This window comes from Pseudopodoces humilis, chromosome 1, assembly GCF_049639895.1.
Source record: "Pseudopodoces humilis isolate 2021_Gansu_Grassland_sample_001 chromosome 1, ASM4963989v1, whole genome shotgun sequence".
Lineage (NCBI taxonomy): Eukaryota > Metazoa > Chordata > Aves > Passeriformes > Paridae > Pseudopodoces > Pseudopodoces humilis.
The window spans coordinates 32,731,471-32,756,457 of record NC_142200.1 but is presented as its reverse complement, the minus strand read 5'-3'; the positions used below and the strand labels follow the sequence as shown (position 1 = coordinate 32,756,457).

The 24,987-nt window shown below is 41.3% G+C and overlaps 1 protein-coding gene across 1 annotated transcript in view; it reads right to left on the bottom strand.

Moving 5' to 3' along the window:
* Nucleotides 1-24,357, bottom strand: part of SLCO5A1 (solute carrier organic anion transporter family member 5A1) — a 73,680-nt gene extending 49,323 nt beyond the window's left edge. The window contains exon 1 of the mRNA XM_088058957.1: nucleotides 23,433-24,357. Coding sequence (XP_087915083.1) covers nucleotides 23,433-24,357 — 925 coding nt within the window. The remainder of the gene's footprint in view (nucleotides 1-23,432) is intronic.
* Nucleotides 24,358-24,987: the final 630 nt, after the last annotated feature.

Below are 24,987 nucleotides of genomic sequence, written 5' to 3'. Positions count from 1 at the left end.
AGCAAATCAGGTTTTATCAGTTTTGTAAGTTCTTAAAGCAATTCTAACACAAGAATCTTCTGGTGATGACATTCTAAAAGCACATACAACTAACTTTAAGCATATGGATAGTCCCCACTCATATGAACTGTTTGCATGACCAAAGATAAACACATCATTACTAGCATGACCAGAACCTAAACTGATAACAACGTTGTTCTGATATTCCTACCATAAAGTTAAAGGCACTGGTAACCTAAACAGATGTTTGGGATTTTTTTAACAGAAGTGTCAACAAATGCATGAATAACAGTGATCTTTCTCAAAATTCCCACTTTTTTTCCTCATGTAGGAATTTTGATGTGGAAAATACTGTTACTGAAATTTAGGTCCCAGACAGATGCACATGCTACTTGTGCTGAACAGAGTCAAAATGTCTGAAGAGATGCAACAGAAGGCACAGCTCTGCTCCTGGCTGCTACTTTCTGGAAATCAGCTCTCAAAAATGCTCCACAGCTTCAAACTTTGAAGTTTATGTTGGTATGTTGCGCTATGAACACAAGGTAATATATCCCAAAAAGTTGACAAGGCACGAATTCCCAAACTGTGAGTTTTCAAAAGAGTGTGTTTCTTAAAAATCTCTTCTGTGACTAGTAGGGCAACTATACAGAGATGTTGACCATTTGTGTTAACACCAACTAAGTGACTCCTTGGTCCCTTCTGAATTCTTGGTCTGTCAGCATACCAAAGTTCTGATTACTCCAAAGAACAAAACAATGACTTGTCATAGAAGTAGTGTCCATTTCCATACAGAAAATTATCTACTGAATATAAGTATTATTAACTAAATCATAAGCAAGCTACTACTCCAAATTATTTTTAAAACCTTTAACTAATAACTGGTTAGATAATTTCACTGTATTATTTCCCATTAATTCAAACACTGGGAGCTAAATCCGAAGTAGTGAATTTAACATTCACATTAAGAGTATTCTTGAAGCCAGTGTGACTTCTCTCTTGAAGCAGGCAGGATTTGGCACTTCAGCACTAATACTCAGTGGTGTTCCCGCTAAAAGGACATTGAAGCTGTTGGCTGTCTTTAAGATACTAAAGCAGCCTCTTGATTCATTGGCATTCTTTCCACAAGGTCATGTTAAATGGGAATATCTCATCTCTGCCTTTTAATTGCTTGGCTTTGTTTTTTAATAGTTTGGCAGTTGAGGCTACATATACACATTTAATTTTCACTAGGGCTTATCCCCAGGCACATGCTTATAGACTCTGTTGATCTCAGCCTCTAGAATTGATTTTCATGTCTTTAGCATAACTTCTAACTACAGTAGAATGGGCAGGGCTGTTCACTTGTGTGTCACCCCCTTTTCTTCAGGCTATTGTAACTAAAAAATACCAACTGTGAAAGCTGAGATCTACCAATGGGTAGATCCCAAATAAGAAAATGAAAACGAAAAAACAGATACAAAATTTAATATCACAGCTGGAAAGGTCCGTAGCTACAAGACCCACAGAAACCAGCCCGGAAGAGCATTTCAGAGGTTTTGTATTATGATTTATTTTTAATGTTTTACATCATGTTGAGGTAGCCTAAGAGCACAAGCCAACAGGAATATATTACCCAGGTCCTCTCATATCTCTGAGCTAGGAGAATGCACCAACTCCCAGAAGAAAAGCAGGAGAAGAGCTCAGTGAAATTTATCAGGCACAGAACCAGATGTTAAGAGTATGCCATCACGAACCATCAGAAGAACCAGGAATAAGTACCAATTCCTTAGCAAAATATATATACATTAAATACACAGTGTCTATGGATGTGGGCTTTTACTGTGCACAAATAATGGCACACAGACATCTGGTTTTCAGAGGCAGGTTTGACATGCATTCTTTTATACTTCATCATTATTGAAAGCCAGGTCCTTTGTGCCTAGGAAAGAAAATGTGAGGAAGGAGTGGAAGCAGACCAAATATCTACTGAAAGGGAAGGTTAAGTACTGATAGTAAGCGCGCACACACACACACACACATATATATATATATATATATATATATATATATATATATATATATACATATTTTCATTTTTGCTTTGTCCCACCAGCAAGACAACAGAATAAAGTAGTTAAGGGGGAAATTACTTCAATCATCTTCCCTCAGAATTAATTTCCTTTCAAAAATTGGTTTCTGCCCAGGAGGCATAGGTTAATTATTGAAAATGTTGGTGATCATTTTTCCCTTCACTACCTCTCTACCACTAATAGACTGCAAAGAAGGGCAAGCCACACAGCATTTCTTATTTTCTTTGTAAATTGCACTTACATTTTTATCTTTCAACCAAAACAACAGTAATTACACTTCATTACTCATATCTAACTGAAAATCTGCCTGTAAGCAAAAGCCCATTATTCCAGTAATTTGCAGCTGACCCCGTGAGTTTTAACATCTATTGTACTGCTAAAAAAATTATTTTTCTACATTCAGAAAGGCTGAAAGCTGCAATAGCTTCAATAAAAAATATATATTAAACAACAATTGGCAAAGTGAAATGCAGAGCTGCACAGTCATTTTTGAAACAATATTGAAAATATTATTACAGGTCAAAGAGTCTGTTAAACATTTCCATCCATGTGTAACAATTATAAACAGAGGAGACCATTTATTTTAGCTGAAGGACAACACCACTATTTTATGAAAATGTCCAAAGGTTAAAAATATGGTCTTTCAAAGGAGCAACATTGTTTGGGCACTTTCATGAAGCTGGAATTATGGTGAAATGTTTGATTCTGGAAAGGAAACTTGAGCTTTGGGTTCAGGGTAAGGATCTCTCCTGTTTTCCACAGAGAGATCATAAGATAGACATGAGAGCTCATTCACTCATTCAACTCCGTGTTCTGCCCGAGGACAAAAGAGTTTCTTGCTGTAGCACCAAACTCAATCCCTTCATCCCAGCTACAGAAAAATGTCATCAAGCAGTGCCCCAATAAATCCCTCCTTCCCCAAGGAGCTAATGGGTGCCCCACCATGGAGAAACAAACTGTTCTCAAACAACCCTGACACTGCTAACACAGCCCCATGAAACAGGATACAGAAGTACTGAGCTGCTGTTGCAGATCCCTGAAAAGATCCTCCTAAATCTGATAATGAATTGTTAGAGGTATTCAAGAAAATCAGAGAAAATTAAATTGAGCTCACAGTGAGTCATGGAAAAAAGAGGTGAATACAGTTTTGTAAGAAACCAAAAGGCAGGAAATTAATTTATATTTTTGTTTTGTACAGAAAATCACCACAGACACCATTTGTTAGTAACAAACTGATTCTATAAATAAATATGATTCTATAAATATATCTCCTTAGACCATTTGAATCAGGATCCTGTAAAAAACACCCAAACACACCTCATGAGGAAAGGTAGATATCAACACGCAACACCAATAATAAAATAAAAATTGTGAAAATGTTTTAGTTTGGCATTTTAAGTAATGTGTTTTACATGGTTTGCTTTGGTTTGATTTTGTCTATGTGTTAAGCAAAAAAAAAAAAAAAAAACAAAACTTTTACATCTGTAAATCTGTAAATCTTTTACATCTGCTAATCTGTAGTCCTACATAAAGATCTGAATAATTCAATATTTCAGCATGACCAGAACCAAATAATTTTCTCTACAAAAAAAAAATCCTAAATGACTATATCCTTAAAATCACATTTTAACTATATTAATAATTTGTCAGAGCATGATCATCACAACATTTTTATCAGTGTTATTAAATGGCATAGTTTAAACACCAATTGTAGCTTTAAAAAAATCACTCTAACAAAAGGTTCTGCTATTACAAATGGTAATATTATAGCTACATTTGTCTTTTTTTTTTAAGATATAAATTGTCACTGTGATTTACAGCTCCATTTGCAGCTCATTCCCAGTTCCAGTAAGATATGTTAATTTGTTACTAAAATACAGAAGTATTACTAACTTGCAGTGTTGGCATTTCCAAGAGAAAACTATTTATATTAAAGGGATCTTTCCAAGATTATTTCAAAATACCATATATGGCTGACTTATAAAATATGAAAAATTTCTAATCAGCTAAAGTTACTTTCACTAATTAGGTAATTTAATTATTCAGCTGACATGTTTTAAAGAAAATCATCAATATTCTTTCATTTAGTCTGCAATTTTTTAAAAGAAAAGATTGTTCATTCTGGATTTTTCTTTCTTCTGTGAGTAGAATGAGACATGACAGCTTTGTTTCTCAACTACTTAGATTAACAGATCATTAAGCATATTTTTATTCTTCAATAGTAAAAGATGCTTTCACAGACACAAAAAATGTGGTGGCTCGAGGCTATGTAGAAATGACTTTCTGCCAACTTTAGACACACTTTCATGGCAGTAACTTTTTTAACAAAATAGTTAACTCTATTATATTCCTAGGGACATGGCAGATTCTCTCTGAGTGCTTTGTTTTAAGCTACATGGTTTTATAAAAATAGAGCTTTGGATAAGGGATAACACTGTAATGAAATCTGATTGAACACAGATGTCAGAGTAAATGAACGTAACAGTCCTTTCTGGCCCACTAAAGCATGAAATTATCCCACCAATTCTCTTTTCATCTCTAACACAGTAGAGTTTGCATCCTTTGCAAAGAAGGATGCCAAAAGACAAGAAGCCTCTTCACCTTTCCTTCCTGGTTATGCTGTCTCGAGACATCTCCCAAGGCCCTACCCTGCTAGAGGAAGGGCCAGAGCTGGCCCTGTGCACTTTGTCATTTGACAGATGTAGCAGCTGAGGATTTAGCAGAGACAGTCCCAGGATGGGTGGTGGCCTCGGTACTGGCTGCAGCAGCCAAGGAACCTCAAGGCTGTCCTGAGCCACCCTCGGGCATCTCTCTCTGACACGGTGACTCTGAGAGAACCAAAGAGCAAGGACACCCAGAAAATCTGCCCTGGAGCTGGTACCAAACACATAGACACTGCTCAGGCAGGCTCAGGAAATAATGTATAAAGTACTAATGAAAATCAAATGTATATCCTGATGTAGATTTTGCTCACTCAAGCAACTCAGTGACCTTTTCTTTCTAGTATCTTTGTCCATTTGCATCTCTTCTCATAGGAAACATGTTTTCAGTTATTTACAGTAGGAAGATTCAATTGGAAGATTACACTTATGTACACAATCTGCAAACTATCACAGCTTTCAATCAATTTACCACAAAAAAGCAATCTGTTGTAACTCTAATCTTATGTTTGCAAAGAAAATTCAATTTGAGCCCCAAATCCCACTGAAATTCACTGAAAGTCAGGTCCCTTGACTTCCTTAGTCTCCTTGGGAAATTTTAACTTCAGTTATTAAATCATTCTGACAGAGAGAGAGAGAGAGATTGACAGGGAGGTCTTCAAGGAACAATACCGGAGTTGCTTGGAATAACCATGTTTGCGAGTGTTACCAGTGGTCTCTGCGGCTGTCAGACCTTTTCCAAGTTTAATGAAAATTGATCTGGCATCTTTCCACTCTGTGAGAGTTTTCTACAACATGTGACAGAAGAGACATGTCTTCACACACTTGGATCCTTAACTACATGTTCAGACTCACACTGATGAATTTGCCAACATAACAAGTGGAAGCCCACAGTTCATCATGCCCATCACTAAAAACTGAAACACCTAGTACTCCTCCAAAGAGCAAATATAAAGCATGTACCAAATTTCTATACTGCATGTTATACCTAACTGCAATTGTTATCCATTGTAGTGATCATTTTAAGAAACTATATTATCATGAGAGTCATTTATGACGGTGCAGACTGAGTTTCAACAGAGCACCCGGATTTGAAGATGCAGTGCAAGCCATCATTTCTCCTGTAAAATGACTGGCTGTCATTGTACAAGAGACATATAATGTGAAAGTTAAAAGCAAGAAGGTTCTTAAATTTTCAATCACTGTTTAAATCATACTTGCTTCTAACAAATTCTGCACATAAAAACACAATCTACAGTAAAAAATTGCCTCAAGAACGAATATCTCTCCATCACATTCCCTTGAACTAAAACTGTTGTATAAATTATTTATATATGGTAAAAGAACATGCTTAGATGCTTTATATCATTACACAGATAATTGTATCTGACACATGCCTATCCCTAATCCAAATTGCATGTCTAATAAATTTTAAAAAACATCCCAAGATTACAAGTCTACTTCTGCCATCACTGTTGACACTATGTTCAGACCACAAATGGCTCAGAAAAAACAAGTTAAAAAAGGGTCTTTGCAGAACTTCTGAGAAACACAGACCTTCATCTACTGTAACCTCTTATGCAGGCGAAGTTCTTCAGCTGCTTTTATGAAGTGTATCAATGTAACACTTATACACAGAACACAGGACTCAAAACACTGGAAACATGGCACAGTAAATTCAGCTTTGAGATCTCTCACGGTAGTTTCTCTTTTCACCAAGCAGCTCACCTGCTACATGCCTACACTAAAGTAACATGTCCTTGCCTAGAGGCCAATTCTAACCCCCAAAACCTATCATGGCTGCTCCATTTTTGCTTCCAAACACCATAGCTACTTTGCTCATAACTTTCTAAGTGCTCTCTGGAGATGTTCTAAACCAGATACACGCTTAGAGAACCAAGGCTCTTGCTGGTTCAAGCACATTTAAATCACCATCTGCTAACTCATAAAATAAACTACTCCGGCAAATGTTTCTTTCAGGACAGAAAAATGATAGTAACACAGCATTATGCTTTTCAAACACTAAAACTGTTGGGAAAAGATTAGCAACTGAAAGATCAACATAGTGCAGCAACAACACCAGCAGAGATGCAGCAGCACAATCAGACACTTATTCGTAGCTAACACAGCTGAATAACCAAACTAAAATGTTACTTCTCAGTTTCATACCTGTAAAACTGTGCAGGTACCTCTAACAGCATGCATCTCTTTTTCCAATGGAGGAACAATTCAGACTTTTCTCTCCAGGATATTTAGCACACAGCTGATAGACACTGACTTTCCTAGACATTTTTTGTGAATACGTCCATTCATTTCTGTTGTACCTTTACAAATGTCCATAGAGAAAATATTTTATTTGACACAGTAATTTTGTTTGTTTCCATAAAATCACAGAATATATGTAATGCTTCAATTATAGAACTGACTCAGAAGATGCATTAAAGAAATTATTTGCATAGTTTTAAAAGAAAAGTAAAAAGCTTAGAGTACACCATGATGTGATTCAGGAAAAAACCCCACAGAAATCAGTGAAATGTCTTCAGATTGTCACAGGAATAAACAAAATTAGAAAAAAGCCTTTTCCTCCTTATTGCCCAGTTTCAGGAATATCCTGGACAATAGGAGCAGTGACTAGTGGAACTATTTAGCACCTAGATTTTCACTAAGCTCACCCGAGTCATATATTTTATGTGCTATGTTTACTGTTGCTACTTGACTCCACTCAAAAGAAAATAAAAAATAGGCGGCTTTCATTTCTGTAGAGATTTTCTTCTAGGAAACAAATACTTGCAACATTTCTAAAATACCTTAGCTATTACTATTGACTGGTTTAATTTTCTTTCCAAAGCCCTTCACTGCTACAAAGTACCACTGCACAGCTTCTCAGAGGACCTCCACAGGCCAAGGATGTCATCGCTCAAATACTGCAACTTCAGGTATCTCTCGCCAGGGAAAAGGTAAGGAAGGCCAAACAATCAAGCCTTAATCTTAAAGAAAGGAGTTATTCTCCCTCCTGCATTTATAATAAATAAAATAAAACCAAGCTAAAAGCACATGCATGGGTAGCCCTGCAACAGTGGAGGTAGTGATCTCTGCAGAGACTCATTAGCCTTATTTATGAGGAGAAAGAAAAGCCAGGCTTGAAAACAAGCCCTTCCCCACTGGTGAGGTTCAACACCAGCTCCCTTCAGCACTGGTGTGTGGCGGTATCCTGCCTTTTGGCTTCACACAGCTTTTTCAACTAATACTTCTGCATGATCACCTACTTCCATTTACTGCCATTTCTAAAAAACAGAATGCATTACTCTGTCTTCCTATTCTATTCATTTGTAAATTAAAATTCTTTGACCTTTCATTGTAAAAATAATGTATCTGGAATCACAAGAAATACTTTATTGGATTGTAACATCCATCTCCCTATGTGCTACTCAGTGAAAGACCAGCACTTAATCTCATAGGTTATTCTAGACTTTTTTTTTTAGATCAGATTTATCACTGCAGTATCTAAAAGCAGATTACAAACACTTTAGCATGAATATAATTTCTCCTGGTTTTATGAAAAGAAAATGAAATGTCTGAAGTAAGGGAGAACAAGTTTGGCGGGAACGTAGGAAGATGTCTGCTTGTCTGTTCAAAATGCAGGGAGAGAAACTCCTACTGCAAAGGAAAGAAAGGGAGCATGTCTATTATCAGGGGTGACCAATCCCTACTATATCTTCTTCATTTATCACTTTTTTATTCATTTTCAATACTTAATACTGTGTAAGATCAAATGGCGTTTATATTTAGCCTCTGTTCTACACAAGCACAACATTTATGAATAATGTATTACAATTCATTACAGCATAACCCTGAAAATTTGTATTTACAAGTGTGTAAGAAGCTTATCAATGGATAATATAACTGTTAGCTACACTGTGGGAGTTTCAGTCACAATAATGGAGGGGAAAAAAACCTCTAGAGAAAATACTCCACTGAAAAATGTGCAATGAGGAAGTCATCGTTCCAAATATATTAAAGAAAAAGCTTCTCCTCCAAAATACTAAATTTTGGAATACATCAGCTATTTGGCTAAACACTTCTCATTTCAAGAAAGTCTCTGTCTGAAGGAATGAAAGTTTCAGGCAGTTGTTAAAAGTCCAGATGTTTGTGGCAGCTGTCTCTTCTGTGGCTCAGATGCTGTGTGGGATTCCACCCTGAGGTGTCCAGGCTGCTGCCCCGGGTGGTTCCGAGAGCCACCTGCTCCCTGGCTGCCCTGGCTGTCCCCCTCCATCCCATGAAATTTGGCAGACACAGAAAAGTTGCAGACCTGGCATGAACCTGGCCCTGCCAGCCATGTCAGAGCAGCTGGAGGTGTGACCCATGCCAGTCACAAAATCCTTGAAGCCAGCGCTGAAGGGCAGCAGCCGGCACCCACAGCACAGGGAAAAAGGAGCAGTGGGGTCAAAGACCCAATTCCAGGCAGCACATCACACAGAAACACATCTGCTGCTGACAAAAGCCAAGGGACAGCCCTCAAGGAAAACAGCCCCCAGATCCAATTCAAGTTAGCACTGCAACACTCAGCTAAGGTTGGACTCAATGATCTTAAAGGTCTTTCTTTTCCAATCAAAATGATTCCATGATTCTATGTACCATGTAAGCAATTACCTCAGCAGTAACAACGTTCAGCTGGAGAGTCACGGAAGACTAAGGAGACAAAAAGCTATGCACTTAAAAATCCATCAAAATGGGAAAATCCCAAGCATTTCTGTTCAGCTTTCTTCCTGTAACATAAATAATTATCAAAAGCCGTGACCCTCATCCTGTACTTTTCACTTATTCCTTGGAGACAGCATAGATTAATTACCTTGTTATGCATGTCTTGGGCGATACAGTAATGTGCAATAAGAATACTTTAATCACACAAAAACTGCACTAACAGGCAATTAGTGTGATAAAACACTGTATTAACTGCAATGTGATATGGAAGTTTGCTCCCAAAATGGAATAATAAAGCTGTTTATACAAATAACCATTAACAGAAGATGATGACATAGGGATATTTAAACACAGACAATATCTAACCAAAACTAGTTTGTAGATTACAACTCAAACTGGATTATATTGGTGCTCCTGCACAGAGAGTAAATCATCATAGAGATCATCCTTCTATTAACACACACTGCTGAAACCCATCAGTGAAACATTTATAAATATAAAAACACGTAAGCCTGAAGCCACAGAGCTGGTACTCTCATGAGGAGCAAATGGAAAAAGTAATCCTCTCCAGCATGCTGGAGTCTAGGTATGTCTTGAATGATGTACTAGAAGAAAACAGAAGCAAGAGTTACATAGAGAGGTGACCTTCAACCAAATGGGATTTTACTTGTATTTTCAGGCAATGCAGAGAACTTTGAACTTCTTAAATACAACTTCTTTGTATTCAAGAAAGAATGGAAGTTGAAATGAATAAAAAATTGAGAATAGCAAAATTCATCTCAAAATGTCAAGCTATGCAAGTACATACTGATGGCTAAACGTTTTTCCATGAAAAGTGGTTTTGCCATCAAACTCAGATTAATAAAAATGATACCTGCCCAAAACTGTTTTCATAATGGAAAAAAAAAAAAAAGGTTTATTTCTCCCTAATTGGTTTGGTGGCTTGAAAAATGTTTAATAAACGACATGCCTTTCCATTATTTCAGATTACTTAAACAAATGTAGTACAAAAATCCCAAGAGGCCTTGTTATCTGTTTAAAAATGAAAAAGCTTTACAGATCAGACCCTGCTCCCACTCAGTATCAGGTGTACCTCATCACCTTCGGGGGAATGTGCCACAGTTAGTTTTAATTTATTAACTTTTCTGGAAAGCTTTACTAAATCTAATGTTCATTAGATGCCAGATTTGAGAACCACAAGAGCAAGGCAGCAGTAACCCACCAGAACTCTGGTCCTCCTAAGCACAAAAGCATTAGTATTAATTAAACGCCTCCAGACCTCCCTTTCTGCTCTGACTGTGCTTGCTGTCGAGCTAATTGCTTCTCTCCTCCAGCACAACTTATCTTGTCTGCCCTGCTGCAGAGAAGCCAACTTCATGTTTTCTAAATGGGATGAACAGCCTGCAGACAGTAACTCTGATTGCTTCAGATCTTTTCAGGGTTCCTTGTAAAACAATTGAAATGTTTTACGCAGACAAAATGATCTTCAAATTTTTCTTCATCTGTAGTTTTCACATTAGGAAATGAGCTGAATTACAAAACTCACAATCTCTGTGGCCTTTTTAAAAGCAAGAACATCAATTAGAAAGATGAAAAAAAAAGTCTTGATAGCAGCTGACATCACTATTGTAAAACATAACATTTGCAGGACTTGGAAGAACTTATTTAACATAAAGATGAAGAAGTAAGTAAAGAATCTAAGAGATATGAATAACAATTATGTTTATCAAAAAAAATTTTGGAACTGATGGCACTGACTTGTGCTCTATTATTACTTACTTGACAATCCCACATAAGAGGATTACTGTCTATTTTGGCACAATGTATAACAAGAGTATACAGCACATCACCAAGGGGTTGTATCACACCCACACATATTCTTCAAGTCAAATCTCCCACATCAGAAAACCGCCAGCTGTCAGTTTCCTGAGCTCCATACCATTTTGTTACTCAAGAAAATTAGTGGAAAAAAGCAAAGAAGTCAAGAAGTCTTTTTAATAGGAATGCAACACAGACTAAACTAAGGGCAAAATTGTATCATTTTTTGGCCCCCTGCACACAAAAATAACCATGTTGCTCCTCAAACTCTCTATCCAGATTCAACAGAAAAGCAGCAGATAGCAATCCTAAGAGCATCCAGTGACTCTGACACAATCACAAGGGTTACATTAACTCTTCTTTTCTTATGCTATGCTAAGAATTCTTCTAATATCTCCAAAAAGGCCATGAAAACGGGCAAATCCAGCACTAGAAGAGTTGCTTAGCCCCGCAGTTTAATTTTGGAGAAATCCTAATGCTCAGACCACAAAATAATTGATCTGAGCATCATACTGAACTAGACATGGGAAATGTAGTACATTCCTAATATACTGCACATTCTTTCCTGTCAGGCACAATCCGAACTAAAAGCTGCTGGCTCATAGTGTAGGATGCTTACCTGGTAATATAAACCTTATGGCTATCAAACTCTTCTACCACAACCACTCACCAGTCCTCTCACTGTCTCTACCAGTTACATCTACTCTTCCTAGAGGAATATGGTCAACCTTGGCTCAGCAGTTGGTAAAAGATTTCAATATGCCAACTTGGACAAACCATGGGACGTTATTTCTCATATATCCTGAAACTGCAACATGTGATAGATCCCTTCCTCAATCTCAGTAACACTCAAGGTAATTATAAACACACAATATAAATGTGAGAATAAAAACATGGAGTTTTCTTGAAAGCGTGGCACTGCATCAGACCCATGCTAAGCTCCTATTTCTGTAGGATTTAAATCTGGAGTGTGGGGATGCAGGGGAGTATGAAGAAGGGAATAAGCATGAAAGGAAGTTAATTATAGAACTATGTGATGATACACAGCTCTCTTTCACCCTATCCAAATACTTAAACTTTATTATTAGTTACTGAAAAGAGTAATAGCTGCTCTAATGACAGTGTAGGAACTCTTAAAATTATGTTAGTTCATACATTCCTCCATTTTTCTCTGGTTAATTGAATGAGAAGGCATGTATGTACCCAAGGCTTCTGACTCACTGGGCTTAAAAGCTCTTTTGAAGTTCTTTCCCATTAGCTGGCCTGGCGAATATTAGTGCATCATTTTACCTCATTTATCATAGAAGGCTGATCTTCTTTTAATTACCACAAATGCATGGAGGCAGCAGCCTTAACCACTCTCTTTATTCTGCTTTTCAAGGCCACATGCATCCCTACTTGTTGTCTGTGTCCTACTTGCTTCTGAGTGTCCAAAGCTAGTGCAATTAACCATAAACTCAGTAAGAGCAATAGTGACCCCATCTAAGCAGAAATCAATTGCTAACAAACATCAAGTGAGACAAGAAGCAAAAGCTAATGAGGAAAGGTCTTTTTTTATATACTTCTCCATATATTCAGTCACAGAGATACTCCTAAATGCAGAGGGCACTCTTGAGAAGCGCTCATCTCCCCCTCACAGACGTTCTGGAAAAGCCATAGGAGTAAACACGTGGATTCTATTGCCTACTTTGCTTCTGCAGTCAAAGAAATCCACTCCAGCCAGCTCTATCCTCGACATTTTAATCACAATCTCATTAAACTGTTCAGTCACTGAGGTCAATTACTATATAGAATATGTATCAAAATAGTGCAACAGCTACTTAGGAACTATAATTGAGAGTACAGCTCTTCCTTCAAGCATCAATTCAGTCCTCAGCTATGCTTTTGAAAAATTATTTACAGTACAACATTTTATTACAATGATGCAGTGCTGAGTTCAGAGTCTTTTTACTCACACTGTTTAACAGGACTAATATTCCTCCAGCAACACAATGCAGATGTGGTAACAAACTACGTTATTTGTTTGAGATAACCCCAAAATCCCTTTCTTTCCCTAGGTCATGCTATTAGCAGAAGAAAAAGTTTTTTAAATTCTTATTTTAGGCCAATTATATAACTTACCAGATAAATGCCTACACTGATGTGCATCAGCACTACTACACTGCAGACTCAAAAAGCCCATGTGCTATTTTCTCCTGTGACTATAAAAATTCCCTAGGGATACCTTCACTATTTCTGTCACTAGACAGCTGTATTAAATCAAGTTGATATACACTGCCCATGATATTTACAACAATTACAGACTATTATTATGCAACAATTTTTTTACTTTTTCTAAACTGGAGGATTATTGCTGAAACTATCTGCACTCTAGAAAGTTACACTCCTCATTAAATCTCTTTTTCCCTCACTGGGATGAATTAACGAGCAAAAACATAAATTTAGATTAAAAAATCACAAAATTAAAAACTATTTTGCTACTACTTTTCGAACTCCAGCTACTGAAATGGCACCAAGGAATGGCACGGAGAGGCACTTAGGGCAAAAGTGGAAATTTCCCTCCTGTGAGGAAGGAAAGCATGGCAGGTACAAAGCTTCTCTATTCTGTGCACTGCCAAAACTCCCCAGCCTTTTAGGTACTTTCCTGTACTCCACAGACACTTACAGCAGCATCTTCAGCCCTTCCCATGGGCACCAGATACTGTACCTGGCAGATGCCTCCTGACCAGAGGAGTCTTTGACCCTCAATGCCTTGGAACACACAAAAGAGGCACTGACAGTCCCATGCTGCTGACACTTAACTTCCTCCTCCTTCACTTTTCCTGGGGCTTTTTCAGCTGTAAGTTCCCACCTAACCAGCATCCACAGGTTACTATGCTCATGAATTTCATGGGTTTGTGACCACTGAGCCTGTGAGCTAATTCCTTTGGAACCTCTGATGGAAAACATAGTGTTTTCAGTTGTTATACAAAGCAACATCTACTGAGCTAACAGCTCAGCTGAATACAGCAATTTCTCTTCAAGTACAGAAAGAGCTTAACACACAGCAATGTCAGGTAACATCTTTCAGAGTATTTCCTTTAGATATTTGTATATGCAAATGTGGCTCGCTTGATACATTCTCTTTAAGTAAACACAGGTTAGCAGCCACCACAGCAGAGCTCACAGCTATTTCCCTGTCTACTTTGGATTATCTACAAAAATGAAATTACTTGAAATGAGATACTTGAAATTACTTCTGGGGAGGTCGGGTATTCAGATTTTAATCGAATCAGAGAATGAAAAACGGAGAAGCAGGAACCAAGATATCTTTGAAAGCACTTGACTTTAGGAGCACAACAGCACCGTTCAGTGCCTACATGGCACCTGAAGTAAACAGCTGTGAAGAAATCCAGAACAGTTGAGTAGACTACAACTTAAGTATAAAAGAGCAAATCACAAGGTATCAGAAGATACACTCAGCTAATATATGCATTATCTGAAATACTCCGACTCTAGAGGATAGCTTTATTAATACAGAAAGAAAAGGGTATAATCACAGGGGAACCCTGCCAGGATTTGCTTCAAATTTTTGTCACTTCAAAGAAGTTGACTGAAAACAGGTAAATATGGAAAGGTGTTGCTAATTTACAGAAGATTTCTAAATTCAAAAACTGAAAAGCTGGTAGCTGATTTTAGACCAGCTTCAGAGCAGCTGGATTTTAAAAAAATCACCGCTGAGACACTCTTGAGGATTTCATTGTAATCCAGTAAACATCAAAGATAAAAGGTGCAGAGGGCAAGCACCAGATTGAGGTCCTACTGTGCATGGTGCAATGTAAGTAAAGTTTTAATGTCAATATAAACAAGGAAAGAAGTGGAAGCACTAAAAAAAATATCCTGGCAAGCTAATGAGAAGAAAGCAAGCTGCTGAAAAGAAACCTGTATTGAAAATGAGGAAGAGAATCAAAGATGAACAGCACAGGAGCTTACAATTAGTGGGCATGCAGTACTGCTTTGCAAGCACTTCACGTGACACAATTCATCTACCTGCTTGTTCAAATTACAAGGAAAAATACACACTTTTTTTTTTCTGACTGAATCTCCTTCAAACTCACCATAAAATGTAATTCATACCAGAGCATGATGTTTTTCACTGGTGTGATTTGTCTTTTCTGCCAAGTAAGCTGTTTACCTACATGAGAGTTAATATTTTCTGATTAGATTATCGGGTCTAATGGCAGCATAAAGTAACACTCAAATTTCTGTGTCTGCACTTCCTGATTTCTCAGGTAAGAACAAATTCCTTGTGGCAGAAAAGAAGAGCAGTTGAAAGCCCCAGGTTCGTTAGCTCTCTCGTTAATGCTGGCAGTGTCTACATTTCTGGCCTTGTGACAGCACAACAGATGCCCAAACTGTTCAGCAGCAGAGCAGGACAGAGCCCATACATCTCCATGCTGCTGAGCACTGATATATTTGTTCCCATCACAGGAAATGTCCTATTTTTTCTGGGCACTTGGAAGGAGTTGGAATATAGATTTGGCTGACTCAGGTGAAATCAGCCTGCATGCACACTGCAGAGCTGTCTGCTGCCGTAAGTTTGCTAGCTCCAGCCCAAGTGTCCACACTGTCCAACTGAGTTGAGGTGAAAGAACCAAGGTGCTTGAATAAAAGCATGGACACCAGGAATCAGAAAGCCAGCAGTTTGCTCCCTCTTCCAATTGTGCCATTTCAAAGCTTTCTGATGACAGCCCTAGTAAGTCCCACCATCCCTGTAGCTGCTGTGGGGGCTGCAGAGACACCCTTGGACATGGGAGCTGAAAATCTGACAGCTCTGGTGATGATTCACAGGCAGACAGGCGACCAGCTTGCCCTGCCCTCAGAGTCCATGTGGCACTGCCCCATCCATCAGCAGCCAAGTCAGAGCTGGTGCTTACTTTGACCTTTCAGTCAAGAGTGGCAAAAACTGCCAGAGGAAACCAGCTGAAGTATGTGCCATTTTTTGCATGGTGCCTTCTCAACCGTTTTCAACATAAATAGGAAAAGCATGTAAAAACAACCAAAAAGGAAAACTTAATTCATTTTTCACAAAGCAACAAGGGTTTTAAAAGCGCTATCAGGGTAAAAAAGACTTTGTAGGATTAATACGAGAGCATGAAAGTTTAATATGACTGAGTTTGTTTTCTGTTCTTTTAAAAACCATAGATAAATGCCATTCATCTACTTTAAAAATCTGAATTTTTATATGCTGGCCTTTAGGATGAAGCAGAAGCCTGAGACTCATTTATAAAATTGTATTTTGTGCACAACCAAGAGAGGAACCCATGTGTCTTTGACTGACAGTACAAAGAAATCCAGTCTCCTCTCTTTTGACTGCATAAGCACTTTCACAGCAATTAAGTCCTCCCAGGTGAGGCAGCCACTGAATGAAAGTTAAGGGAAAATGGATGGAACACAAAGCATCTCTAATCCACCTGCAACAGGAGTCGTTACAGTGACCCTTTAGAAAACAGTCAGGGTATCCAGCAGACAGCTAAAGTTTCCAGCCCCCAAGTAATCAGACACTAGATCCCAAGCCTTCAGTTCCTGGCAAAAGCTACAAACAAGCTGTTACTTAAAGGCCACTTTCATGTCTAGGTTTCCAAGCTGCTCCGGGACCACAGCAGGTGGAAACACTTGTCTGCACAAACCAACCCTAGAGCAGAGCTTGACAGAGAAGGGAGCCACTCGCTCTCCAAGAAAACACTATTCCCAAGCTCAAGCGGGTGAAAAGGGCACTGTCAACCTCAGAAACAAAATGCTAACCATTTTGACAAATGTTAAGCAAGGGAAACAACTGCGCTTGGGAATTCAGTGAGTTTCAGAACCCTGGATCCAACCCAGTTTTTGTCCTTTAATACAAAGAGAAAGAGACAATCAGGGAAACATGTGTCTAAGCCTCTTCTTGCTCCTAAGAAGGACAAAGTGCATTTTCCCACTTACTGGAAATGATGCTTTGTCAATACAGCTGCTTGTGAACAATGCCATAGCTCATGGCAAGGACACAACTGGAGAGATGCAGAAAGCATCCCTAAGGGACACGACACTGGCACAGCAAGTGAAGATAGATCACTCACGACATTAAATCCTGCAGGCAGAAAACTTCAGAGCAAAGGCTGCCCCCCACTCTTCACTGAACTCATTGTATGTACACATTGCTTAAATGGACAAAAGAAAACAGCTTCACTAACTGCTTAAGAAAATGATATCTCGGATTACAGCATGAAAAAGAAGTATCAGTCCACCTATGGAGTAGGAAACTAAAGTGAAGAAGAAAAGTAAAATCTATCTATTTCCTCAGTTATAGGAAAGGACAATAAAACTGCACAGTGCTACTGTAAGTAATTATTAGGAACTGTGCAGGAACTGTGCCAGCTGCCTGATCAGCATTTTAACAAAAAAAAAGGGATGTTACAGAGTGCCAGAGAAGCACAATACTGCACCCTCTGAGAATTAAATCATCTGTGGGAGAAAGCACTATAATCCATATGCACAAACAGAGCTGCAGTCACTTCACCTGCATCCCAAAATGCTCCCTAGCCCAGCTGAGAGCACAGTGAGCTCAGACTTCTGCTAGTGCTGCCCAGCTGAGTGTGCAAACAAAACGAGTGTGTGCTTCATACACACATTTCATGGAATCACAGGATATGCTGAGTTGAAAGGGACCCACAAATGTCATCAAGTCCAACTTGAAGCCCTGCACAGGACCATCCCCAAGAGTCACACCATGTGCCCGAGAGCACTGTCCAAACACTTCTTGAACTCTGCCAGGTTGGGGCTGTGACCACTTCCCTGGGGAGCCTATTTCAGCATCCAACCATCCTCTGGGTGAAAACCCTTTTTGTTTAAATATCCAACCTAAATGTCCCCTGACATAGTATCAGGCCATTCCCTCAGGTCCTGTCACTTGTCACCACAGAGGAGAGATCAGTGCCTGCCCCTTCTCCTCCCCTCACAAGAAAGTTGTAGACTGCAATGATGTCTCCCCTCAGCCTCCTTTTCTCCAGGCTTAAACAGACACAGTGACCTCAGCCACTCCTCATATGGCTTCCCCTCAAGGCCCTTCACCATTTTCATCGCCCTCCTTTGGATGCTCTCTAATAGTGTCATGTCTTTTTTATACCGAGGTACCCAACACTGCACAGTGCTCAAGGTGAGGCCACCGCACTGCAGAGCAGAGGGGGTCTGTACAAAAACAGACTGCTGATGGATCAAGTCGTAGTGCTTGCCTTCACATAAAACAAGACACAGCCCTCTCTCAGATAAACTAAAATCTTGTATTTGAGAAATAAGCTTGCACACTCCCCCTTTACATGGAAAATAAAGCAAGCAGTAAAAAATACTGGTGAATACACCCTTTTGCCTTGATTTTTGATTCAAAAAATCTGCCTCCTCACAGGCATGCTCTAAAAATAAATGTACTATTTCTGTAAGGTTTACCAACTGCAAGGATCAATGCTGAGAAAACCCTGTAGGAAACTAACCTTTCTGGATATCAGGAAGCAGGAAGCATATTCCAAAAGTAAACCAAAAGTGGTCATAAGCTGAATGGTGAGAATAAAATTGAATGGTGGACAGCTGCTTCCCTGCTTCTAGATGGTCCCCTCTGCTCAGCTAGAAAGTTGACATTGTCTCAAAAAAACTCAATGACCTTGTAGGATCCAAATGAAGGACTTGATGCCCCTAGCAGGCTCCAGTTCCTGTCTCCCAGGGGCAACCAAAAACCCAGAAGCAGCCAGACCAAAATGGATCAAAGCGGCTCAAAAATCCAGTGCTTCCTGTCCCAACATCCAAGCAATGGAACGTTACAGAGATGTAGCTTGTTTGCAGCTCAGCTATGTCCTGGGACCCAGCAAGCAAAGGTGGTGGGTTTCTGATGTGAAGCTACCCCTCCTGCCCTCTCCTTTCAAGTGGGATGTGGATATAGGGGTAGATTTAACTAGAAATACAATAAATACAATCATCATACGTACATATATAAAGACTTTGGGGAAGCCTGTAACAAAGACATGAGGGGTACCCAGAACATCCGCCTGCAAAACACTGGTAAGGAGGTGTTTTCCAGACAGAATATAGTCACAATGAAATGGTTTACCTAATGCTAGAAACAGCAACCCACAAACAATCCTCATGAAAACAAAGCAGGAGTCCAAAATATTTTTGAAACTTGTCTAAATGTTTTTTTTTCCCAGGTTATGAAATTACTTCCCTGGCTTTCAGCCATTATCTGTTAAACCTTTACCTTTGCATTTTGTAATTACTGTTTGTTCCAAAACCTAAGGACAGTCTCCGTGAAATTAAACTGAGACACTTTTCTCATATCATATCCTCACCAGCCTGTAGTATTCTGGAAACTGAAATAAAACATCCTTAGCACAATGACCAATTTGTTCACTAGTCATTTTGGGGGGTACTGGTAAAAGTCTTTGCTAGAATATTTTCATTAATGCAATATTTCTGTAAAACCTAATACTGCCTCAGTACATGTGAATTTTTAGGGTAAATTCTTTATAACAATATCCACTTTCAAAAAAAAATATTTAGAAGTTATCCAGGCACTATAACACCACTAATACCACTTCTAAGTGCCACACTTAAAGAACTGTTTTTTAAAAATCCTGATATAATCACAAGGCAAATTCACATTCAAGACAAACTGTTGTATCCCTACAAAAAACCCTACAGTGTTTAGAAAAATCACAGTGTTTTAAGTGCTAGAATTTGACAAGTAGCACTAACACCATCAAGAGTACAAAACAAGACTCAGGAAGACCAACTCAATTTCAAATTGAATTGCAATTAATTTAATTGGATAAATACTTAAAAGAAGAGCCTGCACACATCAGGCAGCTGACAACAGACATGTATGTCACAGTACAGCTGAGCACAGAAGAGAGAGACTTTGGAGAAGACAAAGACCACTTAGTGACTGCCCGGTTTTTACATAGTGTGCAACTTCCCTTTTGGATTATCTGTGATTAAGGGAACCAGTTCTTACATTTCCTAGGCACCTGTTACAACCACGACTTGTTTTCAAGCCTGATGTCACACATTTCTCAAAGTTAGCATCAGGGCACCAAAGTATTGTCAAGCTTAAGGGGTGGGAGGACCTGGAGGTGATGCTGCTTCACAAGGAAGAAACATCCCACAAAGAGCTCCCACACTTCTATGCAGGCAGCCCAAACACACATCCTTGCTTGGCACCTTTGTCCTACTAAAAATGACATAGCACCTTGTGAACTGGCACTGTGCCATTCTGACAGATGGACTTAAGAGTAGGCAGCCAAGAGACTATGTATAAGCACCAAATATGTTTTTTGAGAGGAGGACTTCCAGCCAGGAATGTTAAAACAGCTGTCCACATTGAGCTTGCATGCCTACACTTAAGAGGATATGCTATCGCCACTCGAGCCCTGAGCTGGATTAACTTGGAAAATAAATAAGATAGCTTCCACAGCCACATAAGGTGAGTTTTTGCAGAATCAGGATTAGTGATACTCAAGGGGGGCTTTACTGACCTACTATTAGTGGGCACACTTGCAGGGTCAAAAAGCTCATCAGTTCTGAAGCTCAGTGAATCTTTTATCAGGTGCACAAATGTGTGTTTCTCTTCCTTGGGAAGAAAAACATAGAATGCAATACCAGCAAGATTATGAACAAGTATGATAGTGACTTCCATTCTGTGTTGGACGATATGTTTTTAATGAATTAGCTGTCCTCCCTAAAACACATGTATCGGTGTGACTGGGATCTGTTTCCCTGGGTTTTATTCTCTTTTCAAAACCTCAAGTGCCACAGCCCACTCCAAGACTTTTTGTCAGCTCATGCCTACACACAGACATACATTTTAAATTTTGACACCACTTGCATAGTTTTCCCCAGTAATAGAATCACATCACCTGGAGAACCGGGTATTGCATAACACAGGATGTGAGGTGGCAGGCCTGCAGAGCCATGCCCAGGCCACTTCTATTCCAACCCTGCACCTGGCTGGGCTGTCTGCTGCCCACAAATCCGTCTCCTCAAGGACACGCAACATTCCAAAACATTGAGAAGATCCAACAAAAACATGTTTGCTCACATAAACATGCCAAACAGTGCTCTTTTTCTTTCTCCCCCAAAACCTCAGATTTTACTCCTGCCCCTCAAAAAGTCACTGGTCTATATATAAAGTGAGGCAAATAGCAAGTTAAGTTTCCTCAGAATTCCACACTATTTAAAAAAGATAACAGCAAGATTTCCAAAAGCAGACAACATTGCTTCTAGCCCTGAGTAGCTTCAATACTGAATGGAGGTGATAGCAGATTTTATTCAATGTTTGAACACACTTTGTGTTCCTTTTAATTCTCCCTGTGGTCACAATCAAATCACAGGCATAAATTTTTCATGTACACTGTAGCTGGGTGTACTCATCTTTGTTCTGAATCACTAAAAATGAACTTTGACTCTACAAAGGTACTCCCAGTATAGATCAAAGCTGCCTTCAGTGCCTGGCAGGCACAGGGTCACATGGAGTCTACCCAGCTGCTGGTGCCTTTTACCTTTGTTAACTTTGCTGCAATTAAAGTTACCTGAGTCACTTCATTACTATTTCCTGTGCTAGAAGCGCATCAGTGGTAGGTATCGTTTCTCCTGCACAGTGAGGATTTCCCCCAATTGACCTTGCATTCCCCTCTGTTGAATAAAGATTTCCACCTCTTTCACCATTCACCTCTTCTACCCTTCATTCCTCACCTACAGCATTTCTACTTCCTTTCCTTTTTTCGATTTTGAGGACTGTGTGAGATTACGTACTTGCTAAAGTTCCAAACTACAATTTAGTAACCTGAGTAACGAGATGCTTTGTTTTTCCATACTGCCAATAAAGTCGATGCTAGGTTAATCTTAATTTCCATACCACTTAACCTTTCTCAGATGGGAGCAGAGAGAGAAAAAACACTTTGTCAAATACTTCATCATGCAGACTAGCAATGCAGTATCTCTCCCTCCTTCCAAAAACCTGCAGTGCCCCAGGCTTTTTCAAGACACTGCACAGACTGTGCATGGCTTTAAAACGGTTCAGGGAACAGTCAAATTGCCAAAGAACAGGTCAAAAAGAATAAAAACACTGATCTGGATCACGACTTTTGTTCAGTAGTTACACACACACTCCGTAAGTATATAACTTCCATAAATGTGTGTTTTACATGCAGTTACTATCTCCATGGCAAAGCCAAAGAAAATTGAACTCCAAATGGTAATGCTGAGCATCCGAAACTCTTTCACAGCTCTCTAAGCCCCCTAAGTGCCTCTCCTTATTTGAAAAGAATTTGAAGGAGTACATGAGGCTAATTTCTTACAGAAGCACATAAAGTGCTAATGCAAAGTCAGGGAGCAGTTAATCTTCTTACACATTACACAAACCATCACGATCAAACTCCAATAAAGTTTAGTACCCATTTATCTGAGACATCCTTTCTTCCCACCATCACACAACTATCAAGACTTGTCCGTACCTGCTGAAAAACGTATGCCAGACTGGACTCTCATTTCATTGTGCTCCTTGAGCTGCCCTAACCAAACTCAGCCCCGAAGGTTTTACATGCTGCTTTATTGATGAGTTTTTAACTCTGAGATGCCAGATGATGTATCAATGCCAGCCAAAATTCATTGCTAGTTCAAGGCAAATGAATGCTGGAAAAGTAAAACAAAGCATGCCAAAAATCTCTCGAAGTGCTTACTGAACATTAACTTTACAGACACTTTAGGCTAAAAGCAGTGCAACCAGAATTTAGAAATATAAAGCTTCTGTCTTAGCAAAAAGAAACTTGAAAGGGCACAGCAAATTTTAACACTGCTTTCTGCAAAAATGACCAGCTACTGCCAAAAATGCTGAATAGCATTAGAGAAGACGACTTTCTCTGTTGTTCCATTACCCGTGCAAGATGGTGTGAGTACAACTGCTTTCAGGCACACTGTGTTAGTTACACCAGTTACTACTGTTCACCATGCCACAAAACATTTTAAAACAGGAAAGCATGGCAATTGTACTTCAAAAGGTCATTTGAAAAGGAAAATTCAGCACAGATGTTGTTCAGCAGGACTAAGGCAGAAGTACCTGTAACTGGCCCCTGAGAAAGACCTGGGGTTCAGCATTCTAAGTACCCAGGTACTTAAGTTGCCTTACCTAGGTAAAGCGAGGCGTTTTCTTTCTTGACATTGTCATCTAAGTAGGTTGGTCCCAAGGTATAGATGGGTGTCGAGCCCATGCCAATGAGGATTTGGGCACAAATGAATAAAGCTACATAGAGAGAGTGGTCATTTCCGCCGGTGTCCTTGAAGCAGGCCGACGAGTCCCACTGCTCTTTGGCAGTGCCATTGCCAGCCACGCACAAGCCCTCGTTACTGACGGAGGAGTTCAGTTCCTGGATCTGGTACGGCGGAGAGATGAAGTGAGGTAAGGAGAACAGCGCAGCGCCCAGGGCGATGAAAAGCCCCCCTACTGCCAGCCAGAGCGGCCTCCGCCCGCGACCCCCGAAGTAGCTGATGAAGACCACCACCACCAGACTCCCGATGTCGAAGCAGCTGACCAGCAGCCCCGACTCCGAGCTCTTGAGGCTGTATCTCCGCTCGATGGTGGTGATGACGCTGCTCAGGTAGCCGGAGACCATGAGGGACTGGATGAAGGTCAGGAAGCACATGCACACCAGGAAGAAGCGCGAATCCGCCAGCACTGCCCGCAGGCACGCTCTGCCCGGGGGGCCCGCCAGCAGCAGCGCCGGCGGCGGCGGCGGCAGCAGCAGCGGGGGGCCGAGGGACACCCCTCGGCCGGGCGCCGCCGGCTGGCCGCCCCCCCTCTTCCCGGGCAAGCTCCCGCCGCCGCTGGCGGGGGGCCGGGCAGCCTCGGCGCCGGCGGCGGCGCCCCCGCCCCGCCCGGCCGCGGGAGCCGGTCCCGCGGGGGGGCCCGGCGGGCCGCCGCGCCCCCCCCCGGCCGCCAGGGGGGAGCCGAGCGCGGGCAGACTGCGGCACCGCGGCGCCTCCGCCCGGCCCCCCGCCGCCGCCGGCCGCTCCGCCCCGGGGAGCCGCTGCTCCTGGGTCCCCGCCGAGGCCATGCTGGGTCCGGCGGCGGCCTCAGAGGAGACCGGCCGGCTCCATCGCTGCCGTGCGTCGAGCGCGCTGAGGGGCCCGGCGAGAGCGCAGCATAGCGAGGAGGGGAGGAGGGAGGGGAGGGGGATGGCCCTAGCTGCGGCCGCCGGCCGCCCCGCCGCACGTGTCAGCCAAACTCCTTTGTGGCTCCATCCACCCTCAGTCTCGCTCGAGGGGCCGCCCGCCCGCCGGGGCGCCCGCGCTGCCGGCGGCTCCCGCTCCCCGCCGCCGCATGCCCGCGGCGCCGCGCTCAGCAGCCGCCCGCCGGGGCCCCGCGGACAGCCCGCCCGCCGCGGGGCAGCGCCGCCCGCTCCGCCGCCCGCATCCTTCTCTCTCCTCGCCGCCGACGCCGGTGACGGAGCTCCGGGGGATTGCTGCCGATCTGCGGGGCGGAGAGCAAGCACGGGGGGTCAGCGGCGCCGGCCCCAGCCGCCCCGTCCCTCCCCACCGCCCCGGCCTCTGCCCGCCCGATCCCGCGGTCTGCGCTGAGCTCCGGGGAGCGACTCCGTCCCCGTCCCCGCGTGGGCTGGATCACGGCAGCGCCCCGGGGACCGTGCGTCCTTGGGGACGGCACATGGATTTACATAAGAGCTGGG